This window comes from Lampetra planeri, chromosome 6 (genome assembly GCF_965212315.1).
Source record: "Lampetra planeri chromosome 6, kcLamPlan1.2.h2, whole genome shotgun sequence".
In the NCBI taxonomy this organism is placed as follows: Eukaryota; Metazoa; Chordata; class Hyperoartia; order Petromyzontiformes; family Petromyzontidae; genus Lampetra; species Lampetra planeri.
Window position 1 is genome coordinate 5,074,982 of NC_136112.1, and position 20,509 is coordinate 5,095,490.

General features: G+C 43.1%; 1 protein-coding gene across 4 annotated transcripts in view; it reads left to right on the top strand.

Annotated features, from left to right (window-relative positions):
- The window catches only part of GLT1D1 (glycosyltransferase 1 domain containing 1), a 76,923-nt gene that overhangs the window by 45,442 nt on the left and 10,972 nt on the right, over positions 1 to 20,509 (top strand). For 2 of the 4 annotated variants that reach the window (XM_078595333.1, XM_078595336.1), the window contains 4 exons: positions 451 to 494; positions 5,040 to 5,160; positions 10,006 to 10,104; positions 15,699 to 17,501. In XM_078595333.1, coding sequence (XP_078451459.1) covers positions 451 to 494; positions 5,040 to 5,160; positions 10,006 to 10,104; positions 15,699 to 16,031 — 597 coding nt within the window. In that variant the 3' untranslated portion in view covers positions 16,032 to 17,501. Of the gene's footprint in view, positions 1 to 450; positions 495 to 5,039; positions 5,161 to 10,005; positions 10,105 to 15,698; positions 17,502 to 20,509 lie in introns of those variants that run through there. The other 2 variants (XM_078595334.1, XM_078595335.1) reach the window with 2 other exon arrangements.

Below are 20,509 nucleotides of genomic sequence, written 5' to 3' on the forward strand. Positions count from 1 at the left end.
CCACGATTTCATTTATTCACTATTGTCCCACCCTGGCCATTCACATATAATAGGAGTTCCACGATACGCATGGAACGTCATTATTGCACCTGGCGTTATGTAAGATGAACAAGTGCAGCAGGAGTGGCATTTTCTGTAAGGTGATGACAAAAGAAAATCGATGGTAAATTAGCAAACCAGAGGCAGGGAGGTGGCCCATTTTTAGGTTTTAATTTATTCATGGCAATATATTTTGCCTCATATAAATCAGATTACATATTCATAAGACGAATTGCCTCTTTGATTTACATCCAACTAGAGTGATATGTTCTTTTCTAGTTTTCTTTGGCATTGATGGCAGAACGGGGGGGGGGGGGGTGGAGGGTTGTTGTGCGCTCACAGCCCTGCCAGGTTCAAATTAAAAAGTGTCGCTCGTACACGTTCACACACGACTGTTTCTCATTTTTACAGATGGACTCCGTGCTCTCAGCAGCTGTGAAAGAGAGGATCAAGATGTGAGCATTATTTTTTTTTATCACCATAAAGTTCATTTTGGAAAATTGTGACGTTTTAATCGCTAGTGAAATATATTCTGGATTGGGAACCCAGACTGCAGCTCGTATTTGTGAACCTAAATTGTTTGAATTGTCACGGTACGTCTACCACAACAGCAATCTCGTCTTGCATTCATTTTCAATGCATTGTTTCTATCTATTTAATATCTGTTACTTTGCAAAAGATGTGTGCTTGTGACTTTTATATGATAAAAAGTCAGCGATGCTACTGCCGCGGTGGCAACGGTTAGAACACTGGACTTGCAAGCCCAGAGATGTCGCCAGCTCTATCTCCCAGCGTGGCAGTTGAAACATCGGGCAAGTTTCTTAAATACCGCCCACCACCTATGTTGAGCCAGAGGCGTACGTAGGTGACAGCACGGTTCGCCGATCGGCAGTTTGTGCGTGGCGAGGTAAAGTGTGGCTTCTCACATCTCCTACAAAAGCACCCTGGAGAGGTCCCCCCTCTCTCTCTCTCTGCAGCTCCTTCTAGTGGAGACTCCTCTGCCAGCAGCAGTGGCACGAGCAAATCATCGGAGGGGCTGGACATTTGCTTTTACCTTCACAAAATTGTCGCAGTGGTTCCATTACCAAAGGTGCATCGGACAATGCTCGTCGTCTTCCGTTTGCAGCTCTCAACCAGTTGTGGAAATTCCACGTTTCTCTGGTGGAACCAATGCTTCATATGGGACAGCCACTGTTGACTATACCCACATTGTATTTTTAGGGTTCTTTTCGGTAAAGTCACGTAGGTAAAAAAAAATAATTGACCTGAAGACGGAAGCTTGTGTTGCCTCCGAAACGTCGTGATTTTTATTTTTATTTTACTTTAATGAATTTTTATTTTTTACCTACGTGACTTTACCGAAAAAACCCCCTAAGATTATGAATCCTTGCAGTCACGAAAGCTTCAAATCTAGAATTAATACCCACATTGTGTCGGCCCTGGAAGAGATGAAGGACTGAGTCGATCCCAAACGATCTTTCCCATTCGTGAGCCGAGCACTATGGCCACTTCGCCACTGCTAGACTACTACAATACAGTACAACATGCTGGAAGTTTCAAGCCATGTACAATTTTGCCGCCTAAATTATAGCGTGTGGATTACCCAGCAAGCACATTGTGCGTAATAGCTTCGCATATTGTGGGTCATAAATCGCGACGTAAAATGACACGAGATCTGTTCAAAGCGACTTCCCAATACCCATTTAATCAGCATTGCAAGTGCTCATTTTGAACATTTTTAGAAAGCGAATTTAAAACGGCGCGTGCAAAATTATGATAATCGTGTTCACCATTTGCGTCACACTGATATACCGATAAAAGTAATGGATGCATCATACCTAATAACCACAGCAACCGCTTCTCCATGATGCGAGTGTAGCAGCATTTGCTGCTCAATAATTAAATGCAAACACACAGCCACAACTCAGCTGATGGCACTGAAGGAATACTAATTAATGACCACAGGAAGCATAACTTTTGCGCGCTGAGCAAAGCGCTGAAATAATTCCCTATTCTCACCACCTGCATTTTTTTGCTAATGTATTTATGAAACCTTTTGTCATTCCGGAGATGATTGTGTTTACACGTACAATTTGTACATATAACAAAGGTAAAGATCGCCTATGAAGGCCTGCACTGCACATGATAGGGGGTGGTGGTGGTGGTGGTGGCCAGGACCACGCCGGCCACCTTTGCCTCCCAAGTACTGATGTTCAATGTTCACATACCGTAGCACGTGCTCATTTATGACTAATGTACATCTAGGGGAGGCCCAGAACAGGTTCAGATATTCATGAGTGTTGTTGGCCAAGAGCAGCAATTGGAATCAGGTTGACGGGTGCACAGCGCATGGCGTTGACCAACCCGCGACATTACCGTTCCCCCCAACATAACGTACGTGAACATGCACATAGACATATAGAGCCTTAACAGACTGTTGGGGACAAACGCCATTCGCAAACACAACACAACCTTAAATTTTGACTTAAATCTTTCGTGACTGCAGGAATTCATATTCTCTGGTTCTTTCGGTAAAGTCACGTAGATGGAAAAAATAACAATTAAATTATAATAAAATGTATTCACTTTATTTGTATTATTTTATTGTTATGTTTTCTATCTACGTGACTTTACCGAAAGAACCATAGAATATAAACAACACAACATTATTTTCCATTCCCCGGCAACGGTTGTTACGTCAGTGGCGAGCGAACGATAGCCGAACGGGTTTGTGCTCCAAAACTAGATCGACTTGGCCATGAACGAGGACGTTTAGGTCACCAGGTCATGGTGCTGGAAAGGCACAAAGCTCCTCGTGTTGCAGTGCCGGCCTTCGCAAGTGCTTGCGAACAGCACTTGCCTCATTAGTCTGTGTGGCTATGGAGGTGGGCGGGGTAAGGGGTCTTTGTCTTTGTTTTATAGTAGTGTTCATCTTGCGACTTTAGTGGCTACATAGCTAAATTGATTTGTTGAATCAGATGAATTGTTGAATCAATAACAAGGGGGGGGGGTGGAGGGGGGGGACTTCAATACCGCAGGCCCTGGATTTTTGTCAAGAAATCCTTATGAAAATCTTACCGGGACAAAATCTTGATTGGCTTTTCACTCTCTCCTGCGAGGAGTAGCTTACATCTTAAAGTAGATTATATCGTGTTTACTTGCACACGCACACTGCGAGTGTGTGTATATTGTGTACGAACAATCCTTGTTGGTCGTGACATGGAAGCTTTCAGGGTTAGCATACAGACAGTGTATTACTTTTTCAATGTTATTACTGGATATAACACTTTTTTATATATATATTGAAAATATATCCATTGGCGATGTTGACATACGGTAGACAATGGATATTCGGCAACACATCTTTACATCTCCTAAACAAAATATGATATTGTATTGGCAGGGGTGCATAAGTAACAAAAAGCTCACCACTTTCATCAGTAACACTGCCTTCAATAGGAGGAATTATATACCAGGTGATGTTTTGGCAAATTAGCACGTTACGTGCGATACTGCATCGGCAGTTGTGCATAATGTGCACTTAACAGAAACCGAACACGTTATTCAACAACACCGCCATAAAAGTAAGATATGTTACTACGTAGAAATATGCAATAGATTAACTATTACAGGATATAGATGAGCTATGAAGGACATATTAAACGGATTCTTCAGAGCAGCAGTTCTCGTGCCGCTGTGCTAAAATAAATACATTTCCTCTTTAGCCCCTGCGTTATTGACGAATGCTTTGAGTTTTTTTCCGCGTGTTATTTGATCCTACGTTACATGGTGAGGGAGAAGACGAAATGCTTGAGCACACCTTTCCTTTTGTAACATGTCCCTCCCCCCTTGCTTATAGATTGAAAAATCATTTCTTTAGAACTGCTTTTTGTGTTTAGTTTGTTGTCCTTCCCCCGCACCTCCAATTCAGACAGCTGGCTACCTACAGTGCGAAAGAAGTTCAACATCCATACAAAGACAAAGACCCCCCGTATAGCCTTAACAGACTATTGGGGAAAATGCTGTTATAGCGAGCACTTATGATGGGATTATACACGAGGGGGTGGGTGGCCAGCACCATGCCCGACCGCCTTTGTCTCCCCAGTGGCAATGATTTTACACGCCGCACCAGGTTCTCGTTTGAGGACGAGTGGAACCTAGGGAAGGCTTAGGACCGGTTCAGATAATTATGGTCACCGGTGTTGAACGCGAGCGTGAACCTAACCCCCCGGGGTCACTGGTTTCATGGCGCAGTGCGCCAACCTCTGCACTGCTGCTCCCCGCCAATGCACAGGCATGACGGTTCAGAGCGAGCAAACTCATTAAGCGCTTGCAACGTCAACTGGAAATAATAAGTAATTAAAAAATAAACTTTTTAAAAAAACACGCTTTAATGAAATGTGCCGTACGAGTATGGCAGAACTCCACGACTTCAGAAGGTGGCCCCGAAGCTTGCCATAACGTGAGGGGCCGTGGCCAATTACAGCCAACGTCAGTTTACCGTGGACAATTAGACCCAAGCCAAAACATAACATCTAAAAAATAATGTTTTTAAATATATGTTTTTAATTTCTTATGGTAGAATATGGTATTGTCATCAGTATGACATAAGTATACCAAGTTTGCAGTCGATACCATATTGGGAAGTGGGTAAAAGTTACAAAATTTGAGGATACAACAACAGACAGAGTGAGTTAATAAAAAGCATGTAAAATGAAAAATAATAAAAAGGGTTCATATTCTTGTTTTTTTCGGTAAAGTCACGTAGAAGGGAAACAATAAAATAATAAAAATAAAAAAATAAATTTTGTATTGTTTTATATATTTTTTAATATATTTTTTATTTTTTATTTTTCTTATTTTATTGTTTCCCTTCTACGTGCCTTTACCAAAAGAACCAAGAATACGAATCCCTGCAGTCACGAAAGCTTAAAATCAAAATAAAAATGGTGTTGCGAAAACCGTGTTCTCTTAAATGAGCGCGGGTGTTGGTTCCGCAGGGCGCGCGGCGTGTGGCTCCTGCCGGAGTTGCCCCAGAACCACCTGCACGCCGCCATGAGCGGCTCCTTCTGCCTCGTCAACAGCTCCCTCAGCGAGGGCATGTCGGGAGCCATTCTGGAGGCGAGCGGCTCATCCCGTCGGTTCTCGTGCGGCTAAGCCACATCTCACGGAAGCACGCCCCCCCCCCCCCCTTTCATCGTTCACAAGCAAGTTCTATTTCGATTTAAAGCTTTCGTGACTGCAGGGATTCATCTTCTTGGTTCTTTCGGTAAAGTCACGTAGAAGGGAAGTAATAAAATAATAAAAATAAAACATAATAAAATAAAATAATTCTCACGACGTTTCGGCTACAACGCAAGCAGCCGTCTTCAGGTGAAGAAGACGTTTCGGCTACAACGCAAACAGCCGTCTTCTTCACCTGAAGACGGCTGCTTGCGTTGTAGCCGAAACGTCGTGAGAATTATTTTATTTTATTATGTTTTATTTTTATTATTTTATTACTTCCCTTCTACGTGACTTTACCGAAAGAACCAAGAAGAAGCAAGCTCTAAACGTGTTTAATGTTCACGCGCCATGCTGTAATTGCGACGCTTCCCCCACTTCGTCGTCACAGCACCAACTCACTCGACCAACCCATATGGGGCGGCGTTTTTTATTTTTTTCCCCCTCCCTGAAAAAATAAACAAAACAAATATTCTCCTAATGAATGTGACTTCGTTACAAGACCCTTTAGGTTTCCTCGGGTTTTTTTTTTTCTTGACCCATTCCATCCGTAGATCTCACCAAAGGCCACTCCAGGGATGCTCTGCTGTCTTATGTGCAGTTAATGACCTACTTCTTCTGATCGTGACACTCTCTCCATCCTTGTTTTTATTGATCTCTCGCCTGCTTTTGACGCCATCGATAACACCGTCCCTCCTTGAACGCTTGCATGCTTGTGTCTGTGTATATATCTGGCGCACTCCTCTCCTCCTTCCATCCTTACCTGTCATCGCACGCCCCTCCTATGACTCCATTCAGAGATTATCCTCTTTTCTGACGCCGCTACCTTGTGGCTTTCGCCCTTTAAGGGTGCGTACGCAAGAACCCCTTACTCCGTCCATCTCCTTACACTTGGCAAGAATCACAGCCGGGCACGGTGGCACTCGCTCGTAATCTTCTCGTAATCTGTCGCTTCGGAGGCAACGGTGGTAGAGCACGCCGATTTGTGAGACTCTCAAACCCGCTGAGCTGTGGAGATGGTTCTGCAGATAGCATGGGGGACAAATTTGTTCGTGAAGCCGTCCATGCCTAGGTTAGAGTTGTATCTACCCTCGAGCCACTCCGGTATCCTCTCACCCACAGAACACTCACTGAGAACCGTGCAAAGGGGCAGGAACCCTTCCGAGAGAGATTCTTGATTATCGGTGAGGCTTTCCCGAATCGAGGAGGAGATGTTGCCGAGCGGTAACCGCGGCGGCTCGCCGCTCGAGACGGAGGTTCGCGGTTCGATGGCAAGCTGCCGCCCTGGTTAATACTCTGCCGGTGTATTCACGATGCGCGTCCCCTGCTTCACAGTGAACGTTCAGGATCCCGTGATGTTACCTCGAACAAGAGTAAGCCACGCGTGTGCCAGCGTCATGGTCCAAATTTGGACGAGAAAAAAATACTCGCAATTTACTTAATTGTGAAAAACCGATGACATGATGTAAACTGCTTTTAATTTCTCGGACATTTAAGTGCCCTATAAATGCACATTATTAGCCTTGGAAATGACACTATCATGGCATTATTATGACATTATAATGACACTGTGTAACAAAAACAAAATTGTTCCTGGGTAGTAAGTGTTATTTCCTTTAGTATAAATACATGTTAATTTTGATTCATATGTTGTTTTCTGACTTTATGTGAACGAAAAGACACAAATTCGCCCATTTTGTCATTGAAAATAGGTACATTTCAAAATATCACTGTACTGGTAACAAAAGCAAAGTTTGTGGGAAATAATAGCCATTTTCTATTCTTTTTAGGCATAAGCAATTACGAAATAACACTACCCAGGAACAAAAATTGTGTTACATAGTGTTATTATACAAATTTAAAGTTGCCTCTACCACTCTTATGTAGATGACACCAAACTGCACATACCCTACCATTTCCCCTGACCCCGATTCACTGTTCAGGCCATGTGCCCATCTTGATTTTGTTTTTGACTGCAGTTCCTTTGACTGCTCCATCAACTGAATTTCCACTCCAATGGAGAAAAAAACGTATTCTCTATAATCACTTTGTTAAGTAAGGCATCGATTTTGGTTAAGTTTCTCAATTTCTGGGCCCTCTTCTACACATCTCTGCGATATCTCCTACACTTAACACTTCCAGACTTCATCTGCTGCTGATACTCCTATCCATGCCTTTGTTGCATATCACCTTTAACTCTTGTAACTCTCCCTCTCATCGATGAGTTCCCAAATCCCACCTTAGATGATCCAGAGCGCGGCTGCGAGACTATATGAGATCCCTCCAGTTCACTACAATAGCCATTCGGAGGATCATCCTCGATGTTTAAAATCCCACGTGGTCAAGCTCCTGCCCACCTCTCTCCTCCCGTGTCTCCTTACTCTCCTCCCGCTGCCGTCCCTTCCAGTAACTAAGGCCTCTTGTTGACACTAGCAATTAACCTTCGCTCCGTGGAAAGTTGCCGTTTTTCCTCCAAGATTTCTGAAACCCGTTTATGTATTTTTCACTCTCGACACTTCCACTGTTTAAGGCCGAACTCAGGACTTATATTTTCTCCTTCGCGTATGATTGATTGCCACCCAATTGCGTTCTTACAGCACTGTAGCCCTCTCTTCATCTTTGTCACACATCCCCCTGATCTATATTTTCATTCACCTTGTTCCACAGCCCGTGTATCCTTATCCTGTACAGTATCTTGAGACGTTGCATTTTAGATGCTCTGTAAATTAAGATCACATTGTGTTGTCCATGTACATTATACAGAACAGTAAACTGAAAGCAATTCAGTTATTTATGGTACAATATTTAGCCTTTTATTTTTGATTAAAAAAAATATATACTTTGGCACTATTTTTCTACATATACAAAATCATGCAAAAATGTTGTGTTTGTTTATCTTACACAATATATAAAGTAGCATTATTTGAAGGGGAAAAAGTGAATCCCAGTGCTTTCAATGAATATACAATTTTTGTTGACTGGTGCAGAGACAAAAAAATTTGCAGCAACCTTAAATCTTCAGTGTTTGTGTGTTTTTATGGTTTATTGTGCTGTCCCACTATATTTGTATTGCATTATTTACACCAACATTGAAATATATCCTGCATTTACAGACAACACCAGGGTTCCAAATTTTCACAACAACCTACTGATTTGAAATGACTCAAAATTCATCTTTCTCCCCCCCCCCCCCACCTCCAAAAATATAAAACACATTGATAGCTGCTGATTTTGTTTTTTATTTTCCAAAATTTGAATTTGTCCACCTAACGAGAGCTGTTGCGTATACAAACACGATTGCATTGCATTGAAATGTACAAGTGTCAGAACAATCACCGTCTAGTTTTCTCTGTAAGTTAATTTGGGGCATTTCTTCGCCTCTCAGCAGTTCTCTCGTTTTTTATATCCTCCTGTGCCAAAAAACCGAGGGTTATATTTCATTGAAAGCCACCCAGCCTCCGCGAGCCGACGAGTCATGCCATCAGTACCCCTGTGGAATTTTTTGGCTTCAGCCTCTGGGCTTTTGCTGAATTGTTTCCTGGGGGCTCACGCCATGGGGATTAGCCCCAGGAAACCGCATTCCGGATCATCTGAAGCAAGTGACCCAGCTCTATCCGATTCGACATTATATACAAGCAGAGATAAGGCATAGACTGGGTAATGTTGAAAAAGCGTTGCTCTCAATCACAGGGTCAAGCCTTAGACTATTATGTAAAATATAATTGTATGGGAGAGATGTGCCATATTATGATAATGTCTAGCGAGATATTTATTATTATAATAAATTCAATTTAAGGCACTGATGGTTTTATGGATTTAAAAAAAACCTCCGTCGTGACTATTCATGTTTTTATTTCTGAAATAACGGCTCAACAATATTCTGACATGCAATGAAACTCTTATCTGCCGTTGATGTGAGGCAGTGTTATGGCTGGATTCTGTAATATGCACGTTTATCCACGCAAGTAACTTCCATTAACTATGTGTTCATGCGCAGATAAATGTGGATAATAGGGTGAATTTTCCCTAGCTTTATGGGTATCCGCAAATACGTGCACCTCCAGTGACCATTTCCCGTCACGGAATACGCAGATTAAAAGGATGAATTAAGCCAAACGACTCCTCTCATCCGTGACTCTCACCCCTAGGTGCACCTCTTATCCACAGTTAAATGCGGATAAAAGGATCAATTTGCCATGCCATTGCTTCTATCCTTGAAAAAATTGTAGATAGTCTATTCTCCTATAACTCGGTAGTTGCATTCCTGAAGAACACCGCGTTATGGAAAAATGGCGTTATAAAGCACAGTCCACAATAAGACGTGAGATGCGTCTGCAGGCTGAACAAAGACTGAGGCACATGGGTAGCATCCAGAAGCATCCAGCAGCATCCCGCTTTGTGTGATGCTACGCCGAGGCAGCCGTTGCAACCGCTCATTCCTACTCGCGCAATGTAGTTATGTTGCGTGATCTGTGCATGATAGGAGTGATACTTAATGTGAGTACAGATAGGAGAATGTGTCCCTATGAAGTCCGTGCATGCATACACAAAAGCCACACACGTTCAACTCGACTTCGAAAATGGAAAATGTAGAATTCATCATAAAATACACGTTTATATTTTAATGTCAACATTTTTACTTTGAGCGGTATTTGTGTATGGTGATAGGAACATGAATGTGATCTCATGCATTGTAAACTTTACGACGTTCTCATCTCCACACGTTTGCACACTTGCGCACAGGCTATGCAGCTAGGCCTGCCGGTCATCGCAAGAGACATTCCCGGAAATGCCGCCCTCATCACGCATGAGGAGACCGGACTGCTTTACACCACAGCGCAGGTAAAAAGCAGAGACGGTGCCACTGAGCGTAAACATTTTTACAGCACTCATTGCATACAAAGTGCTTGCCACAAATGAACCACGAAATCATCACGCGAACTCCGGCCATCCTCGCAGCAGCGTCTTTTGGCTAGCCATCGAACAAATAAGGTCACTGCATCGTGCGCTTTCAGTTGCGCTTCTGCGACCATCTGGAACGCTCTTCTGACATTAGGAAGCCACTGGAGCTATGCACTTTTAAAACTAGATTTAAAAAAAAAATAATCGAACTGCTTTTTGTGTTTAGTTTGTTGTCCTTCCCCAGCATCTCTGATTGGCGCAGTTGGCTACATACGGCGCGAATGAAGTTCAACATTGGTGTCATTCTTGGTTAGTTCAATTAACATTCTATGCATTTATTAGATCCCCGATGAAGGTTCGGGGTAGGCGAGGGAGTAGTGACCGCGTTACACTGTTTTACATCCTTGCCGGACTAGCAAGAGTTCAGTGTAAGCAAAGGATTTTGCATTGATGGGCAGGAGCCCTTGTCACTGTAAGACAAGATGGCCGCCGGTGGCAGAGGGTAACGAAGCAAATGGCAAACCAAACGAGGGGGCGTGTCCGCTGCAGAGATGGAGCAATGAAATCCGCTGCCGCGCAGGCACTAGACCAGTGGTTATTAACCTTTACTGGAGCCTTGCACCCCTTTGATTCTCAATGGTTAAAATGTATAATGTTAATAAACACATAGGTTTGATGAAACAGAGGAGTTGTACTTACGTGCTTAATTTGTATTTCGATGATTTACCTTCAAAAAAAAATCTGGCCACATCTCGCACCCCCAAAAAGGGCATCGAGTACCCCCGGGGGATGCGTGCACCCCAGGGTTAAGAACCACTGGGCTAGACGGATTGTTAAAGCGTTCAAAACACGAGAGACGGCGACGGCTTGGGAATGCTTTCGTCCAGCAGCGGATTGATAAGGACCGGCGATGATTATGACGATGGAGCACACACTCCGACTGCACCTGATGTTATTTTATATTGTCTCTGGGAGGCAGTCTGTGGGTGTTACACCAAGGTTCAATTGCGCACTTACAATTCTTAAGTGTATTTCCCATTTTTGTTTTTAAATAATGAAGTGCCTTAGTTCCTGGCTATATTGTCACTATAGTATTCGCCAGAAAGATGGGCCTCCTATTGCTGTGCTGCGACGTTTTAGCTGAAGGGAATTGGTTGAGGTTATTGAGATTGTCTGGTTGATTCTCATGCAAACACCACCAAATGCCCTCGGCTCCAATCATCACAACTTCTCCCCTATGGCCACATCGCTGGTTCTCACGCGTCATATCGATCTGTATCGCATTATTAAAAAAACAAAGAAGCCTGCATACGTCATGCCTTGCCGGTTCTTTGTTTTTCCGTCTTTAAGCCTCGTATTGTCTCAGTCTTGTATTTTATTTCTACTCGTGCCTTTCTCAAGAAATGGACTTGTGTCGTGCAAACCTGAATGTGGCTTTGAGTTCAGTGTGTTCTAATGAGGTCCTTGAAATTGATATTCAAAGAGCAATCCTGGAAAAGAAATCAGAGTATGTATACCTTGGACAGTTATTACAGGGGGAATGGGACCAAAATGATTAATTAATGAGGCAAGTGAGAGCAGGTTCCTGTGCTTTTGTAAAAGAAACATGCCAATACAACGTACCAATTTGCCTTAACATACGAACATGCCTCAAGAAGGAGGTTTTTATTTCAGTGCCTCTCACCAGCTGTGACATGGGAACACTATTTTTTTTGAAACCGACAAAAATGATCAACAGATGAAACGTACTCAAAAGAAACATCGACAGGTACATTCTTGGAATAACACTGAGACAAAAAAGAGGAACAGATGGATCAGAGAACAAATATAATTTAAAGACATAATATTGGCTGTTAATAAAGTAAGCAGGCCTGTGCAGGGATACATCGCTAGAAGGGGGGGAAGGCCAACGGTCGAGGCTGGTGAATGAATGGCAGCCAAAGGAGAGATCGCACCCAAGAGGAAGGCTACCGAGAGAATGGAGGGATGATGGGACAAGCTGATGCGTGTGAGCGAAATGTATTAGAGGTGTCACGGGACATTGGGGAATGCCGATGACTTGGAAAGGCCTTGACACAGCAGCGGATAGAGCCTGGCTGCTGATGAACGCATTACCATTACGCATTCATCGCACATGACGTAAAATATTTCATCTGGGTCGCTTCACTCCATTAGCTTTATTGTGTTCTTTTCATTTGTGCGGAATTGTTCAGTCTTTCGAGCAAAATGCTTACATTGCATTTTTTTTTTATTTTGCGAGGAGATAAAACAATTCAGCACTAGTCAATTTTGTCTGTGAGTTCTCATATATGGGATGAGACAGACCACTACGAGGCATGTTTGAGATTAGATTGAGTGGAGAAAGTTGAATATTGGAAAGTTAAAACTCTTCCCACGGTCCTAAAGCAACAGATGCTGCAAAATGGCTCCCTGCCACATGCCCCCCCCCCGCCGCCATGGTAGGCAAAGTCAAAGGATTCGTCCTTTGAAAAGAAGATTAGCTGTGGGTTAGCGTTAGTTTTCAGCAGCGCTTGGTCTTAATCTAGTGCAATCGAGAGCTTTAGTCACAGATACGAGGCCAGGTGGCGTTCCAGTCATGCGCTCCGCCAATTCACTCTGTTTTGAACAGTGCAGTAAATTCAGCTGCACAGGGCGAGGGAAAAAAGATTACTTTAATCTGCACCTGGGTCAATGTTCATTTGTTAAGGTGCCTGACCAGCAGTTTGTGTGTGTGTGTCTACATAACAAAAGCTTTGACAGGCGGTGGCTGACAGACGCCAATTTCAAATGGACATTGCATCGTACTCGTCCCTGTCACTTAACAAAAGTATGAAGTATGCAGGTGCCCGCCGCTATGTGTGTGATCATGCTGTCTAATGCTTGTGAATTGTGCCGTCTGTATTTTAATGAAAAAAATCTATGGCACTGCCTCTCAAAATAATTGTTTGTCTTTACGTTAGCACCCGCATCATTAATTATCATACTTAGCATAGTGAGATACAGATTTTTAGAGACGTGCAGTAGTAATTTTAGATGTTTCAATTAAATTGCAATTATTATGCATCTGATTTATGTTTTATTATTTCATTACCGTTTATATAATTTTCACATTTGACGAAGGAAAAAAAAACACCAAGATGAATCCGTAATGCAGTAGTTAAACGTGTAAAATGTTCACGAGAAAAAAAACAATACATTTAGATTGCCTCATTTTTGTAAGCACCATAGTCAGTCCTCTTTTATTGTTTGTTAAAATTCTAACGATTTCCTTTCAAAAGGCATATTTAATGTTGTCCATTGCACTGACTTACAGGATTACCCATGGTCTAGAATCAGAGATGGACCGTGTAGAGAGATTCCTCTTTCAGGCATTACGTTATTGATTGTCGTGTTGGAGTACCATTGTTGTGACCTTGCAGGAACGACGGTTTCAGAAGATTTCTTTTTAATCTGTAATCTTTTTTCCTCCGCAACACGTCTTCTCGATCGTCGCTCACACATTGCAATTCCGAGTAATTATAAGCTCAGCTTTGCTAGTTTGAAAGAGCAATAGCAGTATTCGTGAGATATATGTGTGTAAATTCTCAATGAACTCTAATTAGGAATTTCTACATAGAAAGTGTTGCTGTTATTATTCGCTGATGTATAGTATCTGTGTGAGGTTTTAAAATACAATGCACCTGCATGTCGTCGAATCCATTCCTAACAGTGTTTAGTTCTTCCTGCACACTGCAGCAAAACGTTTTAAAGCCACATAAACAACTTGTGAACAAGAATCTAGACTTTTCCAGGAGGGATTTTTTATTACGCTGCCTTGCTTTCTTGCTTGTAGTCGCAAGAAAACGAGTGTCGGCACGGACACTTCTCACCCCCGTCTCGGTATCATCACTGTTTTTATTACAATAATCCTCTTTGCCTGGGGAGCGGTGATGTAGGGGTAAGCGCACTTTGCGATGAACCCTATGACCTGAACCCAGAAACCTGATGCTAAGCTTGGTTATCATTATTATTTACGTCAGCGATGAGTAATATCTGAACCAGCCGTGGGATCCTCTGTCACCAACCCACGTCACCAACCCACGTCAACCACTTTGGTGAAGTACGTTTAAACAAACCCCGTAATCAACACAGTGCAGGGAGGGAGGGCTTCTCCCAGAAGTGGATTCGCAAAGGGCCGTTATATAATAGAATAGAATTAACCACAATTTATCTTCTTGGTTCTTTCGGTAAAGTCACGTAGAAGGGAAGTAATAAAATAATAAAAATTAAACATAATAATCATTCAGACTCTGTCTACGTGATAGACCTGTTCTCCACCTGAAGACGGCTGCTTGCGTTGTGGCCGAAACGTCGTGAGAATTATTTTGTTATGTTTTATTTTTATTATTTTATTACTTCTTTTCTACGTGACTTTACCGAAAGAACCAAGAAGATGAATCCCTGCAGTCACGAAAGCTTTAAATCGAAATTTAACCATAATTTCTTACGAAAATATTCACCGTCGTAATACTAATTTCACAATTTTGACTTTGTAATGCGCCAATATTCGCTTGCACTCAGAGAGAGAGAGAGAGAGAGTACGACTCAGGAGGTGCGAGGAACCACAGAGGGGCAGCCACTCTGTGAGCCGACACCAACAACTGCTCATGCTTTGTGGTCCTCCACATACTCGGATCATATCGGCCAATTCATGAGCGGTTTTTCTAGATGTCAGAGGAATGCTGCAGTAGCCGGAGAGAAGCCGCACGCGAGAAGGGGGGCGGTGGCAGCATCATCCAATCGGTGACCCCAGGGGGCCTTTTCCCGTGTGGCCCCCGAGCTGTGGAATTCACTCTCCGTCCGATATTAGATCTGCTGAGTCCCTCGGTTTATTTAAATCCCGCCTTAAGACATTTTTTTTTCCTTAAAAGCTTTTTATCCTTGTTAATTTTGTTACGTGTTTTTAGGGAGGGTGGTTAAATCGTGAGCCTGCGTGCTTATGTTAGGTTTTAGAATTGTGTTGTTATTTACTTACTTGCTGTGCAGCTACTTTTGACCTCTGGGTGAAATAAGCTTCGTAAATGTAAATTATTATTTAGAAAAGATGGAAGCAGATGGAGATGAAGCACTCGCTGTGCTGCCATCTCCCTGGAAAGCTAGGGTATGGCCACCTCGACACCCAATTGAAGGGAGTCTTGCAACATTTGTGCGGTGAACCACCAATCCCCGCTCCCTCCACAGTTCATAATCAACGTTTTTGGGTTTAGATCGCGTTATTTATAAATGTGTCGTAACCCTCCACCACCCGACACGGCCAATCAGTAAAAAAGTGTCACGTTGACAAAAGACAAATAGTTCACTGCTTTAGCCCACCGGTGTGTTGAAGCGTGAAACCACAACATTTACAATTTGAGTTGAACGACGTTTCGCTGGTAATTGCATCCAGCATCATCGGGCAATTCGCCAGAATGGTGAGGCTCTGCTGTGTCGCCCGTTCTTATATAGGGCAGCAGCAGGGTGACGTCATCATTAACTCATCAGGTGCTGAATTACAGACACGCGACACAACCTTGCGTGGTAGGAGTCGCGGTTTCATCAGTCCACGCCGCTGGATGAAGGACTCCGCAAGCCATTGCCATCTCTCACAACACTGCGACGTATTAATCCGCAGCACACTTGCACTCAAGCTGTCGCGTGTGCACGTGATTAGCCCATGGGCACTGCAGCACAACGTTAAACCTTTTGGCCACTCGGACACTTTGCAAGAAGTCGGCAGTTATCTGTTAATTGGTGAGAGTAATTTAGCAAGTGGGCATTTTAATAATCTGTCACGTCTTCATTTGCAAAATTGTAAATTTTGCGTGCCATTGTTGATGAGCGAAAATTAGACGCAACTGAATTTGAAAAAGCACTCTGGGGCCTTCTCTGTAATCGAGATACCGAAGTGTATTTTGACAAGGTGAAATGGCTCTACTCGTCTGTGAAACAGCGCATTTTGTGAGATGGACTTGTCACGAATACCAAATGTACTAAATTATTGTTCAATTAAGGAAAGCGATTAATTGAATGAGGGGGCAGATATCTTTACGGCAGAGGAGAAGGCTCTATTCCTGTCGCGAAGGGATTGATGGGAGGTTGTAATGGAGGGCAGAGCAGGAGAGACGGAACAGGATGGTGTAAAGAATGGTTATGGAAAACAGTGGTAAAATTAATCAAGCAAACCCATTACAAAGCTGAATGTACAAGCACGACAGGTAAATAAACATGCTTGATATGACGATAATGATTTCATCACGGTGATGTCGTCATCGTCGTCGTTATCGTTAAAACGTCTTCACGTGGGCTTGTGTACTCCATTATATTCGAAACCGTATTTCTGAGGCCGAGTTGAGATAAGGAAAATTGTAAAGAAGCCAGCTCAGTCATTCATGAGCTTTAGTGCATTGAATTCAGTGATGGATGATGATGATGAAGACGTCAGCTGGGGGGATGAAGGTGCTGAATATAGTGGCATGACCCTTTCTCTACCCCCCTTGGATGGATTTTCGCAAGGGGACGTTGTGAGAAATTGTTCGGGGCGCACTTTGCTTGCTGTCATTCCTGCTCCCAGCGCCACCCCCCCCCCCCACGTACATTCCATCCCTAATGCTCAATAACACGCTATGTGAATCACTTGATGAATTGTGTCACTGTTTATTCATCTATAAAGCAGGCAAGGCAACTGGCTGGCTGGTTGGCAACGTCAACAGGATGCGAGGTTGGCACAAAACTCAAGATTGTTTTCCGAGGCCAAACAGCTGGTCTCCCTCTCCCTTCATTAGGCGGCATTCTGGGAGGCATTTGAGTGACCGTGTAATGGCGTGGTAAATGATCATAGCACTTTGCCCGGGTCAGGGTGGACATGTTTGTAATGTGGGTGACTGACTCGGCGGAGCCTGCAAGCGCGTTCAGAAAGTAAGAGGGCCAGATAGAGTTGTGGCATTTGCTCGGTGACGGATCAATAGAAGGCGATTGTTCAGCGCTCATTCTGTCGTGCGGCTTCTCAGCTGTAAAATGCTTAAAAAGTTTCCCGCTGACCTTCGACCCTGGCGCCATGCTCGGCGGCTTCTGCCAACATGATTGATCACCTTTGACGGCTTTCGGGGGCCATGCTCGAATGCATCGGCGCCATTCTGAACAAAAAAACATGGCACGCACCGAGCGTTTTGTGTTTTACCGATTTCAGCTATGCCGGTCCCCCCCCCCACTCTCTCTCTCTCTTCGTGAAACATTTTTTTTGAGCAATGGTAAATTATTGTTGATGGCGTAACTAATTAACACGCACGTAAATAAAAACGCACAACGCTTCGTGATAAATATGTTATGGTTGCTGTGTCCTTGAACGGTGGTTTTTAATTGTTTTTGTTGTTAGAATGTTTCAAACTATTTGACATTCTGTGGAACATTTTGTATAAAAATAATACATCGCATTTAGGAAGCACTCATGTATGTACTGGGTACTCAAGGCACTGCAGGTCACAAAACAAGTTCGAAGCAATCTCACAACATAAAAAACAAAGACCTGGTCTAAAGGTTCAACAGTTATTTAACAAACCCACCCCCTCCATAAAATTATCATACCAAATTCTAGATTTGAAGCTTTCGTGACTGCAAGGTTTCATATTCTTAGGTTTTTTTCGGTAAAGTCACGTAGGTAAAAAAACATTAAAATTAATTAAAGTAAAATAAAATACAAATCACGACGTTTCGGAGGCAACACAAGCTTCCGTCTTCAGGTGGAACCGTCACAGCCACGACAGCTGTATCGGTTCCACCTGAAGACGGAAGCTTGTGTTGCCTCTGAAACGTCGTGATTTTTATTTTCTTTTACTTTAATTAATTTTAATGTTTTTTTACCTACGTGACTTTACTGAAAAAACCTAAGAATATCATACGAAATGGTTGCCACCAACCGGTATCATCTTGGTGTGTATGGGTTGTGTTGCGTATACATTTTGGAATAACCCCCTAAATGAGATACATATTCATCTTTACATTGTTTTTGGGGGGGAGAGGGGAGGGTAGAGGGGGTGGGGTTTCAGTTATTACACGTACGCCATCGAACAAAGTCGGTTGCCGCATCGCTCACCTTCAGATGCGCTTCTGCGGCCGTCTGGAACGCTCTTCCTTCCGATATGAGGAAGCCACTGAAGCTATGCACTTTTTAATCTAAATTGAAAACGCATTTCTTTTGAACTGCGTTTTGGCGTTTGGTTTGTTGTCCTTCCGCACCTCCAATAAGCACGGTTGGCTACGTATGGTGTGAAAGAAGTTCAACATACATGCATACAACAAATAGATGCTCATGTTATGTTGATACGCATAGTATGCGAGGCTATTTGCTTGTTTGTGCGACATGCTCTGCAGGAGTAAATTAAATTGCACGCCTTTTCACCTTCGAGGATGGAAAAATAAGGTATGGAATGTTTGAAAGGTAGACTTAATAGCCTTGGCTATCAGACAATGTAATCACGTGTGGACCAGTGATTGAACATAACAAAACAGGACAAGACTGACAAATAAAAAATGGAACTGAAATACAAAGAGTGCGGGAATAATACTGTGACAGGAGAAATGCATTCGGCTGGAAGCTCTGACCAGCTTCTAATGTGGGTTCCCGGCTGCATAATTTCTTGAGGAGTGATTGAATCAACCAAGGTTAACCCCTTTGCTGAGAGTTGTCTGTAGACAGAGACTCAATGGAGGCATGCCACTGCTGCGTTGTGCCTGGGTACTGTGCGGTACGTGCAGATTAGTGCTATAAAGCCACCTGGTGTCTTTGAGTTAAACTTTAAAAATTCAAGTAAATATAGCCACGCTCGGTTTTGTTACGTCTCAATTTCGACCGTGCTATGTTCGGGAAAATTGGCACCCTGGATAAATTAGTGTTGCTTTCATCAAATGGTTAATTAAATAGCCGTGCTTTTCCCCATAGTTTTCGAACAGTCTTGGCATACGGTTGAATTGCTTATAGAGCTGTCCTTAATTTTATTCTTTTTAAAAACGCACTTTGAAATTATCTCATTATCGCCCTTGCCTATCTACCATTGTCCTAAAAGAATGTTTTGTCCAATTTCATTTGGCATTTGTCAAATTTCTGCCTTTGCTTTCACACCCCATGTGCATCAAAAATATATTTTCCGCGGCCCTCTTCTTCTTGATGGCAGCACATCGTGTGCGGATTGCCGCATTTCCAATTGTCCACGATTATGCACGCATAAGAAGAGGAAGAGGGCAGAAAGAGTAACACGGGACAGCAGATAGGACATTCCAATATTTGTCACATCCATAAACATTTCTGCAGGGGATTCTGCCGTCGTGGTGCAACAGTTGGCACACTAAACTTCCAATCCAGAGGTGGCGATCCAATTTCATTTCCCAGCGCGGCAGTTCAAACTGAACTAAACTACTATACCAGGTAAGGCACCCACTGAGCTGTGTAGCTCTTTTTCAGAAGCGACCTGGCCACAAATGATAGCTCAACGAAGTGGCTCATCAAGTGGGAATTTATAGCAGCCAAATACTCTAAACGCATGTTGATTCCAAATGTGGAGGGGAAAACCAGATGACTCGGAGAAAAATCCACACGACCACGGGGAGAGCATGCAAACTCAAATATACAAGCGTCAAGGTCGGGATCGAACCCACGCCCTCCTGTATACCAGGTGAGGTAGTTAACATGATCTCGCCACCACAGCGGTTGAAACGATGGTGCAAGTTTCTTAAAGGCCTCTGTTCGCCCAGCAGTGTAAATCTGTTCAGCACAGGACAGTTGATCGCCAGGTCGCTTGTGGTGGGATAGAGTGTGGGTGCTCCCACCTGTTCTAAGACAATTGGGCAGCGTGCAAGAGTAAGGACATGGTTGACGATGATGAAGATGATTAACAATGATGATGACGATGATTTAGGATGTCACGTTTTTGCAATCGCCTCCATTATTCCCCACGCTACTGCAGCTGTAAAGTAACAATGTCGAGTATTCCCACCATTGTCAATGAAGCATGTTAACACGCCTGTCCCAAGTGTTACGTTCGTTAATCCTGGCACAGCCAACAGATTGGAACACGAATGAATAATATACACCGCTGTTATCTTTCTTAATTGCATATCAAATGAATTGAGCGACCAATTAATCCTATTTGCAATTATTGTGAGTTGCAGATAAGAGGTGTGTTTTTGTGGATAGTAGCAAGAAAACTTCCCTTATCCGCAAATGTGCTGCTTATCCACAACAGCATCTCTCAAATTTGTTTGGCAGATGAGAGGACTGCTTCTGCATATACAATTGTAGATGCATACATTTACACACAGGCACGCTTTGCCAAGC